At 40.1% G+C, this 16,541-nt stretch overlaps 1 protein-coding gene, 9 non-coding genes and 1 pseudogene across 10 annotated transcripts; 5 read left to right on the top strand and 6 right to left on the bottom strand.

Moving 5' to 3' along the window:
- The first annotated feature begins 1,337 nt into the window (after nucleotides 1-1,337).
- LOC130661636 (5S ribosomal RNA) lies at nucleotides 1,338-1,456 on the top strand. The gene has a single exon (XR_008988814.1). It is a non-coding gene; the product is annotated as a 5S ribosomal RNA (ribosomal RNA).
- Nucleotides 1,457-1,806: 350 nt separating this feature from the next.
- On the bottom strand, nucleotides 1,807-1,971 carry LOC130659903 (U1 spliceosomal RNA). The gene has a single exon (XR_008987106.1). It is a non-coding gene; the product is annotated as a U1 spliceosomal RNA (small nuclear RNA).
- Nucleotides 1,972-2,156: 185 nt separating this feature from the next.
- LOC130660948 (U2 spliceosomal RNA) lies at nucleotides 2,157-2,348 on the bottom strand. Its single transcript, XR_008988145.1, has one exon. It is a non-coding gene; the product is annotated as a U2 spliceosomal RNA (small nuclear RNA).
- Nucleotides 2,349-3,076: 728 nt separating this feature from the next.
- On the top strand, nucleotides 3,077-3,962 carry LOC130657522 (histone H1-delta-like; annotated as a pseudogene).
- Nucleotides 3,963-7,212: 3,250 nt separating this feature from the next.
- Nucleotides 7,213-7,331, top strand: LOC130661635 (5S ribosomal RNA). The gene has a single exon (XR_008988813.1). It is a non-coding gene; the product is annotated as a 5S ribosomal RNA (ribosomal RNA).
- Nucleotides 7,332-7,681: 350 nt separating this feature from the next.
- Nucleotides 7,682-7,846, bottom strand: LOC130659902 (U1 spliceosomal RNA). Its single transcript, XR_008987105.1, has one exon. It is a non-coding gene; the product is annotated as a U1 spliceosomal RNA (small nuclear RNA).
- Nucleotides 7,847-8,031: 185 nt separating this feature from the next.
- Nucleotides 8,032-8,223, bottom strand: LOC130660947 (U2 spliceosomal RNA). The gene has a single exon (XR_008988144.1). It is a non-coding gene; the product is annotated as a U2 spliceosomal RNA (small nuclear RNA).
- Nucleotides 8,224-9,097: 874 nt separating this feature from the next.
- On the top strand, nucleotides 9,098-9,883 carry LOC130657585 (histone H1-delta-like). The gene has a single exon (XM_057460572.1). The coding sequence runs from the start codon at nucleotides 9,198-9,200 to the stop codon at nucleotides 9,735-9,737; it is 540 nt and encodes a 179-aa protein (XP_057316555.1). The 5' UTR covers nucleotides 9,098-9,197; the 3' UTR covers nucleotides 9,738-9,883.
- A 5,446-nt stretch (nucleotides 9,884-15,329) lies between these two features.
- On the top strand, nucleotides 15,330-15,448 carry LOC130661634 (5S ribosomal RNA). The gene has a single exon (XR_008988812.1). It is a non-coding gene; the product is annotated as a 5S ribosomal RNA (ribosomal RNA).
- A 350-nt stretch (nucleotides 15,449-15,798) lies between these two features.
- On the bottom strand, nucleotides 15,799-15,963 carry LOC130659901 (U1 spliceosomal RNA). Its single transcript, XR_008987104.1, has one exon. It is a non-coding gene; the product is annotated as a U1 spliceosomal RNA (small nuclear RNA).
- Nucleotides 15,964-16,148: 185 nt separating this feature from the next.
- On the bottom strand, nucleotides 16,149-16,340 carry LOC130660946 (U2 spliceosomal RNA). The gene has a single exon (XR_008988143.1). It is a non-coding gene; the product is annotated as a U2 spliceosomal RNA (small nuclear RNA).
- Between the last annotated feature and the right edge of the window lie 201 nt (nucleotides 16,341-16,541).

Below are 16,541 nucleotides of genomic sequence, written 5' to 3'. Positions count from 1 at the left end.
ACGCCAAGTAAATGTTTTTTTAAAGATGTGTGGTCTTAAAAAAGACCGTTTGTGTTTGGTAGACGTTGGTTTACTTGCTGCTTGTGTATTTTGTGACGGCTTTTGTTCCTTCACTGACTGCGTGTTTTGCAAGTTCTCCAGGCAAGAGAAGACGTACTGCGGTTTGAATTTCACGAGAAGAGATGGTCGACTTTTTGTTTTGAAGAGCCAAACGCGAAGCTTCGGAAGCAATGCGCTCAAAGATGTCGTTGACAAATGAGTTCATGATGCTCATAGCTTTGCTTGAAACTCCGACATCTGGGTGAACTTGTTTCAAAACATTGTAGATGTAAATAGCATAACTTTCCTTTCTCTTTCTCTTGCGTTTCTTTTCACCAGTTCCACCAATCTTTCCTCCTTTTTTGCCGGCTCTTTTTTCACCTTTCTTGGCTACTTTAGGTGCCTGTTTTCCTCCTTTAGCTGCTGCGTCAGACATGGTTAAAAATTTTTGCTACTTAACTTGTAAATAAGCATTAAACTGCAAGTCAAAACTTTTTGTTTATAAGTAAAAAAATCGGATCGAATTCGATCCGAAAACGCCGATACGCAATTTAATTGGTTAAAAAAAAAATCTTTTGTTTAATACTTAATTATGATTGGTTAAAAAAACATGATTTCGATCCTATTTTTATGATGAAAAAACGAGTAAAGTTTATTTCGTTAACACTTACGTTAAATATTCGTACGTTTTTGTATTAACTTACAAATCAAATCGCAGTTATGTCTGGACGTGGAAAAGGTGGAAAAGCTAAGGCTAAAGCCAAGACAAGATCCTCAAGAGCTGGACTTCAATTTCCAGTCGGTAGAGTGCATAGATTCCTTCGTAGAGGGCACTATGCTAACCGAATTGGATCTGGAGCACCAGTTTACTTAGCAGCCGTCTTGGAATATTTATCTGCTGAGATATTGGAGTTGGCTGGTAACGCAGCAAGAGACAACAAAAAAGCTAGGATTATTCCAAGACATTTACAATTGGCTGTTCGTAATGATGAAGAATTAAACAAACTTTTGAGCGGTGTAACCATTGCAGCTGGTGGTGTTTTGCCAAACATTCAAGCTGTCTTACTCCCAAAGAAGAACGACAAAGGACAGAAGAAGTAAACCGCTACACTCAGAAAACAACGGCTATTTTTATAGCCACACATCTTTAAAAAAACATTGTTTTTTTCACAAAACTATAACCTTAAAGTCTAATAGATAATCCATGCATACGCCTTGTCCTAAGTAACTCAAAGAAATTAAATAAAAAAATTTGATCACAACGTCAAAATAAATTGCACGTATTTGCCCCTACTAATGTCTACGGCCATACCACGATGAACACACCCGTTCTCGTCTGATCACGGAAGTTAAGCATCGTCGGGCCGGGATAGTACTTGGATGGGGGACCGCCTGGGAACTCCCGGTGTCGTAGGCTTTTCATTTTCATTTGTTGCCTTTTCATTTCAATGGTGCTGTGATATATTTCTTGTTATAACAATTAAGGAACGTGGCGGTTGTTGAAAGTGTTTCCTATGACATTTTCCTACGACATTTTCAGGTGATAGTACGAGAAAAAAGAGCTTTCAAATGCATACAAACTCGATCTATTGCCGATCATCCAATAACCCTGACGGAATGGCAAATAAAATAAAATTCCGCCGCCTTCCGAGGACTTATATCGCAATCACGTTTCGTAACAGCCAAGCGAGGTTTTACCTTAGCGTTTAAGTCACCACCGACATTTGGCCGCGCAACTTTTCTAAGCTCATTCATTTTGACTTAAGGAGGGGGCGAGCGCGGACGCAGGCCCCCACTACCAGAAATTGTACGGTCGAGTTACTGACGTTTGCAGTAATCGCAGAGGTCAGCCCAAGCGTAGTGCAATGCAAGAGCCTCACTCTGGAAGAAAACCCTCATTGATCAGTCTTTACTTCCCCGTCAGGTAAGTATGAGTTGGAACTGCACCGTAGCATGAGGGTACCCTTCAAAGTTTGTTAATGCTTGTGGCTTGAGTGTGTTATAAACTGCCGTGTCGCGGGGCATAGGCTGTATTCTCCCCCAGTGTACGCGTTTTGTTCCCGCCGTAGACTATGCAGAGTGCCGTCGGAAAGAGGACTGCTATTATTCTTTTATTGCTTATGTGGGCCGCCATCGGTAATAGTGCAACACCAAGGCAACCCGTGGTCACGGCGTGAATGAATCCACCTCCATGACCCAAGGCCAAAAATCAGATTAATATACTGACCATTCAGAGAATGGCCTACCAGATATTAAACTGATAAGAACAGATACTACACTTGATCTTAGCCATTAGGCCGAGAAGCGATAAAGAACAAGCGTTGCCATGATAGGCATCGTCCACACACCGTAACTGCTTGTGGAGCATGTCACGTTACTGTAAAGCTTACAACTGTCACCGCGTACGGATGGACGGCGACATAGTAAAAATCACGGCTGTTGATTTAGCCGTAGGATGGAGAGCGACTGTAGCGAGTGGATGGTAACTTACATGAATGCTAACAAAGGCGACGATACTAAGTGCGTGATATTACTTTCCAATATGACTGCGTACATTCCGTTTATCAACGCATTACGCCAGAACGTGCGCGCGCGTTACACAGTAGACCATGCAGCCGAAATGCGACAGTGCGACCCTGCCAGGAGTCGAACCTGGAATCCCCTGATTCGTAGTCAGATGCCTTATCCATTGGGCCACAGGGCCATGCTTATGACTTCGCCCCATCGTTATTTTGGCTTGCGCATTCGTTTTACTTACGACAGAATTCTTCGTGTTTGTAGCCATGAAAGAAAGGGACTTCTGTGAGTGAATTTTTTTACTGTGGTCTAATAAAAAAGTCGAAACGCAGTGCCCAATATATGAATTGCTCCTAATAGCCGGAAACAGGCCGTGTCGATGATGTAGGCCGACATACGCAACGCAAACCAAAGAACGCTTTATGAAAATCCTAACACGGGCGCGGAAGAAGCCCAAATTAACAGAGTAGATGTAATGCTGAAGACCTCAAACTCCAGCAGCTTCTCTTTCAGACTATTGCGTCGTGCTACAAATAAAAATTAACATGCTTTCGCATAGTCGCGGCACCCAAAACGGACATTATACGATGTACAGAAACACACATTTCTGTTTTCGCGCCAAATCAATTCCCGGGAGTGGTACTTTTACGTCCGCATACTTCGCACCGTCTTAAATTATATCTCATTTACACGGTAATGTTTAGTATACTTCTACTGTGATAACAAGCATCGTTTATCGTTGGATTGTTGTAAGAAAACATTAAAAATGAGTGAAGCAGCTTCTCCAAAGAAAATCGCACCCAAGAAGAAACCTGCTGCAAAGAAGACAGCTGATCACCCTAAATATGTGGACATGATCAAGGCTGCTATCGCTACCCTAAAGGAACGCGGTGGTTCATCTCGCCAAGCTATTACAAAATATATTCATGCAAATTACAAAGTTGCTGAAAACCAGATCATCATCTGAAAATGGCTCTTAAACGAGGAGTAACATCAGGCGATTTGATTCAAACTAAAGGCACTGGTGCTTCTGGATCATTCAAGCTAGGTCAGGTAAAAAAAGAAAAACCTAAGAAAAAGGCCGCAGCAAAAAAGCCAACGGCAAAGAAGCCTACTGCAAAGAAAAGTACACCAAAAAAGAAGCCAGCAAAGAAGAGCACGCCAAAGAAAGCAGCAAAGAAGCCTGCCACAAAGAAAGCCTCGGCTAAGAAACCAGCAGCTAAGAAACCCACAAAGAAGCCTGTTGCTAAAAAACCTGCAGCAAAGAAGGTCAAAAAGACTCCCAAAAAGGCAGCAAAGAAGACCGCAAAAAAATAATTTGTGTGTATCTGGCTATTACATTAACAAACGGCTATTTTTATAGCCACACATTTACAAAAAAACATTATCTTGGTACAAAGTTAAACTTGTTTAAGTCACTTAAACAGTTAAAAAAGAGTAATTTTAAGATTAGATTCCCTAAGTTTAAGTATTTTCGTTTTTAAATTTCTTATTTTCTTGCTTTTACTTTTCTTGCCCTTCATATTTTTAACATTGTCAAACTTTATGTAGCATAAAATTTTTATGTAGCATAAAATTTAAACAGAAAGCAGAACAAAGTTTGATATAAAAAGCTAGCCGTAATATTTTTTATGGATGTGTGGCTATAAAAATAGCCGTTTTTTGTTTGGTAAGATGCTTAGGCACGTTCCCCACGAATTCTTCTTGCCAACTGGATGTCTTTAGGCATGATTGTAACTCGTTTTGCGTGAATGGCACACAAGTTAGTATCCTCGAACAAGCCAACAAGGTACGCTTCAGAAGCCTCTTGCAGAGCCATAACGGCTGTGCTCTGGAATCGCAGATCTGTTTTGAAGTCCTGAGCAATTTCTCGCACAAGACGCTGGAAAGGCAACTTGCGGATCAAGAGCTCGGTTGACTTCTGGTATCTTCTGATTTCTCTGAGAGCAACTGTACCAGGTCTGTAACGATGTGGTTTTTTCACTCCTCCAGTAGCTGGTGCGCTTTTCCTCGCAGCTTTAGTGGCGAGTTGTTTTCGTGGAGCCTTTCCTCCAGTAGATTTACGTGCAGTTTGCTTTGTACGAGCCATATTTTAAGAAGTCGATGTAGTACGGATACACAAGACGGTCTAAAATGCACTATCGCGCCAAAGTTTTATTTCTCATATTGATTGACAGCTAAGGTTCAAAACAAACCATTTGATTGGTGCTAAGAAAGTAATTTCTGATTGGCTGCATAATGACATTACGCTCATTACTTTAACATTTTTATAAAATCTGTGTTTTTTGGCTACGGGAAAACGGCTGTATCTTCTGATACACAAAAGCTTTTGACTTTTTTTTTTTTTAGTAAGTAGCAGAAGGTTTGGCGAATTCCAACGATGCCAAATTTATTGCCTTACTGAAACATTAAGACCACGAATTTTTAAAAAAACTACAGTTTTACTTAAAAAAATGTACAAAATGTTCGGAACATTTTGTAATGACGCAACTCTATTGGTTAATTAGGGTGTTTCCACGAGCAGTAGGTAATTTTATGGCCTCTTTTTAAAGCTGTCTGAATTCTGTTAACTCAAACGTTGTTTTTGTACTCGTTCTGTACGCAACTATATCAATATGTCTGGACGCGGAAAAGGAGGTAAAGGATTGGGAAAAGGAGGTGCTAAACGTCACCGAAAAATTCTTCGTGATAACATTCAGGGAATCACAAAACCTGCTATTCGACGTCTTGCTCGACGAGGTGGTGTCAAACGTATCTCTGGCCTTATCTATGAGGAAACCAGAGGTGTACTGAAGGTTTTCTTAGAGAATGTTATTCGTGATGCTGTAACCTACACAGAGCACGCTAAACGCAAGACCGTTACCGCTATGGATGTTGTTTATGCCTTAAAACGTCAAGGAAGAACTCTTTACGGATTCGGAGGTTAAGCGTTGTCATTGCTCAACAAAAACGGCTATTTTTATAGCCACAAATCTTTTAAAACATTACTTTGTGCACGCTTCCAAATTACACAATGTGTAAAGTCTTGTCACAGTTACATTTATTGCTATACGATACTATGTCATATATGACACAAAAAAAATTTAGAAATACTTTGTAGGGTTAATTTGCCTGGGAGTGTTTCCGTGAAAAGCTGGGTTAAGTTAAATGTAAGCAATAACATGGATCAATGTACTTGTCTTTTCTGCAAGTACAGCTAATAATACGTATGAAAAGTGAAGCTAATCCACACACACACATGGGGAAGTATTTTAAATGTAGGCTAGTGTTCTTAAGCACATTATTTAGAAGTTTTATTAACTTCGGTTAACTTGTAGTGACGCCAAGTAAATGTTTTTTTAAAGATGTGTGGTCTTAAAAAAGACCGTTTGTGTTTGGTAGACGTTGGTTTACTTGCTGCTTGTGTATTTTGTGACGGCTTTTGTTCCTTCACTGACTGCGTGTTTTGCAAGTTCTCCAGGCAAGAGAAGACGTACTGCGGTTTGAATTTCACGAGAAGAGATGGTCGACTTTTTGTTTTGAAGAGCCAAACGCGAAGCTTCGGAAGCAATGCGCTCAAAGATGTCGTTGACAAATGAGTTCATGATGCTCATAGCTTTGCTTGAAACTCCGACATCTGGGTGAACTTGTTTCAAAACATTGTAGATGTAAATAGCATAACTTTCCTTTCTCTTTCTCTTGCGTTTCTTTTCACCAGTTCCACCAATCTTTCCTCCTTTTTTGCCGGCTCTTTTTTCACCTTTCTTGGCTACTTTAGGTGCCTGTTTTCCTCCTTTAGCTGCTGCGTCAGACATGGTTAAAAATTTTTGCTACTTAACTTGTAAATAAGCATTAAACTGCAAGTCAAAACTTTTTGTTTATCAATAAAAAAATCGGATCGAATTCGATCCGAAAACGCCGATACGCAATTTAATTGGTTAAAAAAAAAATCTTTTGTTTAATACTTAATTATGATTGGTTAAAAAAACATGATTTCGATCCTATTTTTATGATGAAAAAACGAGTAAAGTTTATTTCGTTAACACTTACGTTAAATATTCGTACGTTTTTGTATTAACTTACAAATCAAATCGCAGTTATGTCTGGACGTGGAAAAGGTGGAAAAGCTAAGGCTAAAGCCAAGACAAGATCCTCAAGAGCTGGACTTCAATTTCCAGTCGGTAGAGTGCATAGATTCCTTCGTAGAGGGCACTATGCTAACCGAATTGGATCTGGAGCACCAGTTTACTTAGCAGCCGTCTTGGAATATTTATCTGCTGAGATATTGGAGTTGGCTGGTAACGCAGCAAGAGACAACAAAAAAGCTAGGATTATTCCAAGACATTTACAATTGGCTGTTCGTAATGATGAAGAATTAAACAAACTTTTGAGCGGTGTAACCATTGCAGCTGGTGGTGTTTTGCCAAACATTCAAGCTGTCTTACTCCCAAAGAAGAACGACAAAGGACAGAAGAAGTAAACCGCTACACTCAGAAAACAACGGCTATTTTTATAGCCACACATCTTTAAAAAAACATTGTTTTTTTCACAAAACTATAACCTTAAAGTCTAATAGATAATCCATGCATACGCCTTGTCCTAAGTAACTCAAAGAAATTAAATAAAAAAATTTGATCACAACGTCAAAATAAATTGCACGTATTTGCCCCTACTAATGTCTACGGCCATACCACGATGAACACACCCGTTCTCGTCTGATCACGGAAGTTAAGCATCGTCGGGCCGGGATAGTACTTGGATGGGGGACCGCCTGGGAACTCCCGGTGTCGTAGGCTTTTCATTTTCATTTGTTGCCTTTTCATTTCAATGGTGCTGTGATATATTTCTTGTTATAACAATTAAGGAACGTGGCGGTTGTTGAAAGTGTTTCCTATGACATTTTCCTACGACATTTTCAGGTGATAGTACGAGAAAAAAGAGCTTTCAAATGCATACAAACTCGATCTATTGCCGATCATCCAATAACCCTGACGGAATGGCAAATAAAATAAAATTCCGCCGCCTTCCGAGGACTTATATCGCAATCACGTTTCGTAACAGCCAAGCGAGGTTTTACCTTAGCGTTTAAGTCACCACCGACATTTGGCCGCGCAACTTTTCTAAGCTCATTCATTTTGACTTAAGGAGGGGGCGAGCGCGGACGCAGGCCCCCACTACCAGAAATTGTACGGTCGAGTTACTGACGTTTGCAGTAATCGCAGAGGTCAGCCCAAGCGTAGTGCAATGCAAGAGCCTCACTCTGGAAGAAAACCCTCATTGATCAGTCTTTACTTCCCCGTCAGGTAAGTATGAGTTGGAACTGCACCGTAGCATGAGGGTACCCTTCAAAGTTTGTTAATGCTTGTGGCTTGAGTGTGTTATAAACTGCCGTGTCGCGGGGCATAGGCTGTATTCTCCCCCAGTGTACGCGTTTTGTTCCCGCCGTAGACTATGCAGAGTGCCGTCGGAAAGAGGACTGCTATTATTCTTTTATTGCTTATGTGGGCCGCCATCGGTAATAGTGCAACACCAAGGCAACCCGTGGTCACGGCGTGAATGAATCCACCTCCATGACCCAAGGCCAAAAATCAGATTAATATACTGACCATTCAGAGAATGGCCTACCAGATATTAAACTGATAAGAACAGATACTACACTTGATCTTAGCCATTAGGCCGAGAAGCGATAAAGAACAAGCGTTGCCATGATAGGCATCGTCCACACACCGTAACTGCTTGTGGAGCATGTCACGTTACTGTAAAGCTTACAACTGTCACCGCGTACGGATGGACGGCGACATAGTAAAAATCACGGCTGTTGATTTAGCCGTAGGATGGAGAGCGACTGTAGCGAGTGGATGGTAACTTACATGAATGCTAACAAAGGCGACGATACTAAGTGCGTGATATTACTTTCCAATATGACTGCGTACATTCCGTTTATCAACGCATTACGCCAGAACGTGCGCGCGCGTTACACAGTAGACCATGCAGCCGAAATGCGACAGTGCGACCCTGCCAGGAGTCGAACATGGAATCCCCTGATTCGTAGTCAGATGCCTTATCCATTGGGCCACAGGGCCATGCTTATGACTTCGCCCCATCGTTATTTTGGCTTGCGCATTCGTTTTACTTACGACAGAATTCTTCGTGTTTGTAGCCATGAAAGAAAGGGACTTCTGTGAGTGAATTTTTTTACTGTGGTCTAATAAAAAAGTCGAAACGCAGTGCCCAATATATGAATTGCTCCTAATAGCCGGAAACAGGCCGTGTCGATGATGTAGGCCGACATACGCAACGCAAACCAAAGAACGCTTTATGAAAATCCTAACACGGGCGCGGAAGAAGCCCAAATTAACAGAGTAGATGTAATGCTGAAGACCTCAAACTCCAGCAGCTTCTCTTTCAGACTATTGCGTCGTGCTACAAATAAAAATTAACATGCTTTCGCATAGTCGCGGCACCCAAAACGGACATTATACGATGTACAGAAACACACATTTCTGTTTTCGCGCCAAATCAATTCCCGGGAGTGGTACTTTTACGTCCGCATACTTCGCACCGTCTTAAATTATATCTCATTTACACGGTAATGTTTAGTATACTTCTACTGTGATAACAAGCATCGTTTATCGTTGGATTGTTGTAAGAAAACATTAAAAATGAGTGAAGCAGCTTCTCCAAAGAAAATCGCACCCAAGAAGAAACCTGCTGCAAAGAAGACAGCTGATCACCCTAAATATGTGGACATGATCAAGGCTGCTATCGCTACCCTAAAGGAACGCGGTGGTTCATCTCGCCAAGCTATTACAAAATATATTCATGCAAATTACAAAGTTGCTGAAAACTCAGATCATCATCTGAAAATGGCTCTTAAACGAGGAGTAACATCAGGCGATTTGATTCAAACTAAAGGCACTGGTGCTTCTGGATCATTCAAGCTAGGTCAGGTAAAAAAAGAAAAACCTAAGAAAAAGGCCGCAGCAAAAAAGCCAACGGCAAAGAAGCCTACTGCAAAGAAAAGTACACCAAAAAAGAAGAGCACGCCAAAGAAAGCAGCAAAGAAGCCTGCCACAAAGAAAGCCTCGGCTAAGAAACCAGCAGCTAAGAAACCCACAAAGAAGCCTGTTGCTAAAAAACCTGCAGCAAAGAAGGTCAAAAAGACTCCCAAAAAGGCAGCAAAGAAGACCGCAAAAAAATAATTTGTGTGTATCTGGCTATTACATTAACAAACGGCTATTTTTATAGCCACACATTTACAAAAAAACATTATCTTGGTACAAAGTTAAACTTGTTTAAGTCACTTAAACAGTTAAAAAAGAGTAATTTTAAGATTAGATTCCCTAAGTTTAAGTATTTTCGTTTTTAAATTTCTTATTTTCTTGCTTTTACTTTTCTTGCCCTTCATATTTTTAACATTGTCAAACTTTATGTAGCATAAAATTTTTATGTAGCATAAAATTTAAACAGAAAGCAGAACAAAGTTTGATATAAAAAGCTAGCCGTAATATTTTTTATGGATGTGTGGCTATAAAAATAGCCGTTTTTTGTTTGGTAAGATGCTTAGGCACGTTCCCCACGAATTCTTCTTGCCAACTGGATGTCTTTAGGCATGATTGTAACTCGTTTTGCGTGAATGGCACACAAGTTAGTATCCTCGAACAAGCCAACAAGGTACGCTTCAGAAGCCTCTTGCAGAGCCATAACGGCTGTGCTCTGGAATCGCAGATCTGTTTTGAAGTCCTGAGCAATTTCTCGCACAAGACGCTGGAAAGGCAACTTGCGGATCAAGAGCTCGGTTGACTTCTGGTATCTTCTGATTTCTCTGAGAGCAACTGTACCAGGTCTGTAACGATGTGGTTTTTTCACTCCTCCAGTAGCTGGTGCGCTTTTCCTCGCAGCTTTAGTGGCGAGTTGTTTTCGTGGAGCCTTTCCTCCAGTAGATTTACGTGCAGTTTGCTTTGTACGAGCCATATTTTAAGAAGTCGATGTAGTACGGATACACAAGACGGTCTAAAATGCACTATCGCGCCAAAGTTTTATTTCTCATATTGATTGACAGCTAAGGTTCAAAACAAACCATTTGATTGGTGCTAAGAAAGTAATTTCTGATTGGCTGCATAATGACATTACGCTCATTACTTTAACATTTTTATAAAATCTGTGTTTTTTGGCTACGGGAAAACGGCTGTATCTTCTGATACACAAAAGCTTTTGACTTTTTTTTTTTTTAGTAAGTAGCAGAAGGTTTGGCGAATTCCAACGATGCCAAATTTATTGCCTTACTGAAACATTAAGACCACGAATTTTTAAAAAAACTACAGTTTTACTTAAAAAAATGTACAAAATGTTCGGAACATTTTGTAATGACGCAACTCTATTGGTTAATTAGGGTGTTTCCACGAGCAGTAGGTAATTTTATGGCCTCTTTTTAAAGCTGTCTGAATTCTGTTAACTCAAACGTTGTTTTTGTACTCGTTCTGTACGCAACTATATCAATATGTCTGGACGCGGAAAAGGAGGTAAAGGATTGGGAAAAGGAGGTGCTAAACGTCACCGAAAAATTCTTCGTGATAACATTCAGGGAATCACAAAACCTGCTATTCGACGTCTTGCTCGACGAGGTGGTGTCAAACGTATCTCTGGCCTTATCTATGAGGAAACCAGAGGTGTACTGAAGGTTTTCTTAGAGAATGTTATTCGTGATGCTGTAACCTACACAGAGCACGCTAAACGCAAGACCGTTACCGCTATGGATGTTGTTTATGCCTTAAAACGTCAAGGAAGAACTCTTTACGGATTCGGAGGTTAAGCGTTGTCATTGCTCAACAAAAACGGCTATTTTTATAGCCACAAATCTTTTAAAACATTACTTTGTGCACGCTTCCAAATTACACAATGTGTAAAGTCTTGTCACAGTTACATTTATTGCTATACGATACTATGTCATATATGACACAAAAAAAATTTAGAAATACTTTGTAGGGTTAATTTGCCTGGGAGTGTTTCCGTGAAAAGCTGGGTTAAGTTAAATGTAAGCAATAACATGGATCAATGTACTTGTCTTTTCTGCAAGTACAGCTAATAATACGTATGAAAAGTGAAGCTAATCCACACACACACATGGGGAAGTATTTTAAATGTAGGCTAGTGTTCTTAAGCACATTATTTAGAAGTTTTATTAACTTCGGTTAACTTGTAGTGACGCCAAGTAAATGTTTTTTTAAAGATGTGTGGTCTTAAAAAAGACCGTTTGTGTTTGGTAGACGTTGGTTTACTTGCTGCAATAGTGATAGTACTTGGATGGGGGACCGCCTGGGAACTCCCGGTGTCGTAGGCTTTTCATTTTCATTTGTTGCCTTTTCATTTCAATGGTGCTGTGATATATTTCTTGTTATAACAATTAAGGAACGTGGCGGTTGTTGAAAGTGTTTCCTATGACATTTTCCTACGACATTTTGTGTATCTGGCTATTACATTAACAAACGGCTATTTTTATAGCCACACATTTACAAAAAAACATTATCTTGGTACAAAGTTAAACTTGTTTAAGTCACTTAAACAGTTAAAAAAGAGTAATTTTAAGATTAGATTCCCTAAGTTTAAGTATTTTCGTTTTTAAATTTCTTATTTTCTTGCTTTTACTTTTCTTGCCCTTCATATTTTTAACATTGTCAAACTTTATGTAGCATAAAATTTTTATGTAGCATAAAATTTAAACAGAAAGCAGAACAAAGTTTGATATAAAAAGCTAGCCGTAATATTTTTTATGGATGTGTGGCTATAAAAATAGCCGTTTTTTGTTTGGTAAGATGCTTAGGCACGTTCCCCACGAATTCTTCTTGCCAACTGGATGTCTTTAGGCATGATTGTAACTCGTTTTGCGTGAATGGCACACAAGTTAGTATCCTCGAACAAGCCAACAAGGTACGCTTCAGAAGCCTCTTGCAGAGCCATAACGGCTGTGCTCTGGAATCGCAGATCTGTTTTGAAGTCCTGAGCAATTTCTCGCACAAGACGCTGGAAAGGCAACTTGCGGATCAAGAGCTCGGTTGACTTCTGGTATCTTCTGATTTCTCTGAGAGCAACTGTACCAGGTCTGTAACGATGTGGTTTTTTCACTCCTCCAGTAGCTGGTGCGCTTTTCCTCGCAGCTTTAGTGGCGAGTTGTTTTCGTGGAGCCTTTCCTCCAGTAGATTTACGTGCAGTTTGCTTTGTACGAGCCATATTTTAAGAAGTCGATGTAGTACGGATACACAAGACGGTCTAAAATGCACTATCGCGCCAAAGTTTTATTTCTCATATTGATTGACAGCTAAGGTTCAAAACAAACCATTTGATTGGTGCTAAGAAAGTAATTTCTGATTGGCTGCATAATGACATTACGCTCATTACTTTAACATTTTTATAAAATCTGTGTTTTTTGGCTACGGGAAAACGGCTGTATCTTCTGATACACAAAAGCTTTTGACTTTTTTTTTTTTTAGTAAGTAGCAGAAGGTTTGGCGAATTCCAACGATGCCAAATTTATTGCCTTACTGAAACATTAAGACCACGAATTTTTAAAAAAACTACAGTTTTACTTAAAAAAATGTACAAAATGTTCGGAACATTTTGTAATGACGCAACTCTATTGGTTAATTAGGGTGTTTCCACGAGCAGTAGGTAATTTTATGGCCTCTTTTTAAAGCTGTCTGAATTCTGTTAACTCAAACGTTGTTTTTGTACTCGTTCTGTACGCAACTATATCAATATGTCTGGACGCGGAAAAGGAGGTAAAGGATTGGGAAAAGGAGGTGCTAAACGTCACCGAAAAATTCTTCGTGATAACATTCAGGGAATCACAAAACCTGCTATTCGACGTCTTGCTCGACGAGGTGGTGTCAAACGTATCTCTGGCCTTATCTATGAGGAAACCAGAGGTGTACTGAAGGTTTTCTTAGAGAATGTTATTCGTGATGCTGTAACCTACACAGAGCACGCTAAACGCAAGACCGTTACCGCTATGGATGTTGTTTATGCCTTAAAACGTCAAGGAAGAACTCTTTACGGATTCGGAGGTTAAGCGTTGTCATTGCTCAACAAAAACGGCTATTTTTATAGCCACAAATCTTTTAAAACATTACTTTGTGCACGCTTCCAAATTACACAATGTGTAAAGTCTTGTCACAGTTACATTTATTGCTATACGATACTATGTCATATATGACACAAAAAAAATTTAGAAATACTTTGTAGGGTTAATTTGCCTGGGAGTGTTTCCGTGAAAAGCTGGGTTAAGTTAAATGTAAGCAATAACATGGATCAATGTACTTGTCTTTTCTGCAAGTACAGCTAATAATACGTATGAAAAGTGAAGCTAATCCACACACACACATGGGGAAGTATTTTAAATGTAGGCTAGTGTTCTTAAGCACATTATTTAGAAGTTTTATTAACTTCGGTTAACTTGTAGTGACGCCAAGTAAATGTTTTTTTAAAGATGTGTGGTCTTAAAAAAGACCGTTTGTGTTTGGTAGACGTTGGTTTACTTGCTGCTTGTGTATTTTGTGACGGCTTTTGTTCCTTCACTGACTGCGTGTTTTGCAAGTTCTCCAGGCAAGAGAAGACGTACTGCGGTTTGAATTTCACGAGAAGAGATGGTCGACTTTTTGTTTTGAAGAGCCAAACGCGAAGCTTCGGAAGCAATGCGCTCAAAGATGTCGTTGACAAATGAGTTCATGATGCTCATAGCTTTGCTTGAAACTCCGACATCTGGGTGAACTTGTTTCAAAACATTGTAGATGTAAATAGCATAACTTTCCTTTCTCTTTCTCTTGCGTTTCTTTTCACCAGTTCCACCAATCTTTCCTCCTTTTTTGCCGGCTCTTTTTTCACCTTTCTTGGCTACTTTAGGTGCCTGTTTTCCTCCTTTAGCTGCTGCGTCAGACATGGTTAAAAATTTTTGCTACTTAACTTGTAAATAAGCATTAAACTGCAAGTCAAAACTTTTTGTTTATAAGTAAAAAAATCGGATCGAATTCGATCCGAAAACGCCGATACGCAATTTAATTGGTTAAAAAAAAAATCTTTTGTTTAATACTTAATTATGATTGGTTAAAAAAACATGATTTCGATCCTATTTTTATGATGAAAAAACGAGTAAAGTTTATTTCGTTAACACTTACGTTAAATATTCGTACGTTTTTGTATTAACTTACAAATCAAATCGCAGTTATGTCTGGACGTGGAAAAGGTGGAAAAGCTAAGGCTAAAGCCAAGACAAGATCCTCAAGAGCTGGACTTCAATTTCCAGTCGGTAGAGTGCATAGATTCCTTCGTAGAGGGCACTATGCTAACCGAATTGGATCTGGAGCACCAGTTTACTTAGCAGCCGTCTTGGAATATTTATCTGCTGAGATATTGGAGTTGGCTGGTAACGCAGCAAGAGACAACAAAAAAGCTAGGATTATTCCAAGACATTTACAATTGGCTGTTCGTAATGATGAAGAATTAAACAAACTTTTGAGCGGTGTAACCATTGCAGCTGGTGGTGTTTTGCCAAACATTCAAGCTGTCTTACTCCCAAAGAAGAACGACAAAGGACAGAAGAAGTAAACCGCTACACTCAGAAAACAACGGCTATTTTTATAGCCACACATCTTTAAAAAAACATTGTTTTTTTCACAAAACTATAACCTTAAAGTCTAATAGATAATCCATGCATACGCCTTGTCCTAAGTAACTCAAAGAAATTAAATAAAAAAATTTGATCACAACGTCAAAATAAATTGCACGTATTTGCCCCTACTAATGTCTACGGCCATACCACGATGAACACACCCGTTCTCGTCTGATCACGGAAGTTAAGCATCGTCGGGCCGGGATAGTACTTGGATGGGGGACCGCCTGGGAACTCCCGGTGTCGTAGGCTTTTCATTTTCATTTGTTGCCTTTTCATTTCAATGGTGCTGTGATATATTTCTTGTTATAACAATTAAGGAACGTGGCGGTTGTTGAAAGTGTTTCCTATGACATTTTCCTACGACATTTTCAGGTGATAGTACGAGAAAAAAGAGCTTTCAAATGCATACAAACTCGATCTATTGCCGATCATCCAATAACCCTGACGGAATGGCAAATAAAATAAAATTCCGCCGCCTTCCGAGGACTTATATCGCAATCACGTTTCGTAACAGCCAAGCGAGGTTTTACCTTAGCGTTTAAGTCACCACCGACATTTGGCCGCGCAACTTTTCTAAGCTCATTCATTTTGACTTAAGGAGGGGGCGAGCGCGGACGCAGGCCCCCACTACCAGAAATTGTACGGTCGAGTTACTGACGTTTGCAGTAATCGCAGAGGTCAGCCCAAGCGTAGTGCAATGCAAGAGCCTCACTCTGGAAGAAAACCCTCATTGATCAGTCTTTACTTCCCCGTCAGGTAAGTATGAGTTGGAACTGCACCGTAGCATGAGGGTACCCTTCAAAGTTTGTTAATGCTTGTGGCTTGAGTGTGTTATAAACTGCCGTGTCGCGGGGCATAGGCTGTATTCTCCCCCAGTGTACGCGTTTTGTTCCCGCCGTAGACTATGCAGAGTGCCGTCGGAAAGAGGACTGCTATTATTCTTTTATTGCTTATGTGGGCCGCCATCGGTAATAGTGCAACACCAAGGCAACCCGTGGTCACGGCGTGAATGAATCCACCTCCATGACCCAAGGCCAAAAATCAGATTAATATACTGACCATTCAGAGAATGGCCTACCAGATATTAAACTGATAAGAACAGATACTACACTTGATCTTAGCCATTAGGCCGAGAAGCGATAAAGAACAAGCGTTGCCATGATAGGCATCGTCCACACACCGTAACTGCTTGTGGAGCATGTCACGTTACTGTAAAGCTTACAACTGTCACCGCGTACGGATGGACGGCGACATAGTAAAAATCACGGCTGTTGATTTAGCCGTAGGATGGAGAGCGACTGTAGCGAGTGGATGGTAACTTACATGAATGCTAACAAAGGCG

The sequence above is a fragment of the Hydractinia symbiolongicarpus genome, chromosome 9 (assembly GCF_029227915.1).
Source record: "Hydractinia symbiolongicarpus strain clone_291-10 chromosome 9, HSymV2.1, whole genome shotgun sequence".
NCBI classification, from domain to species: Eukaryota; Metazoa; Cnidaria; class Hydrozoa; order Anthoathecata; family Hydractiniidae; genus Hydractinia; species Hydractinia symbiolongicarpus.
Note: the sequence above shows the minus strand (reverse complement) of the source record. Positions and strands in the feature narration are given on the sequence as shown.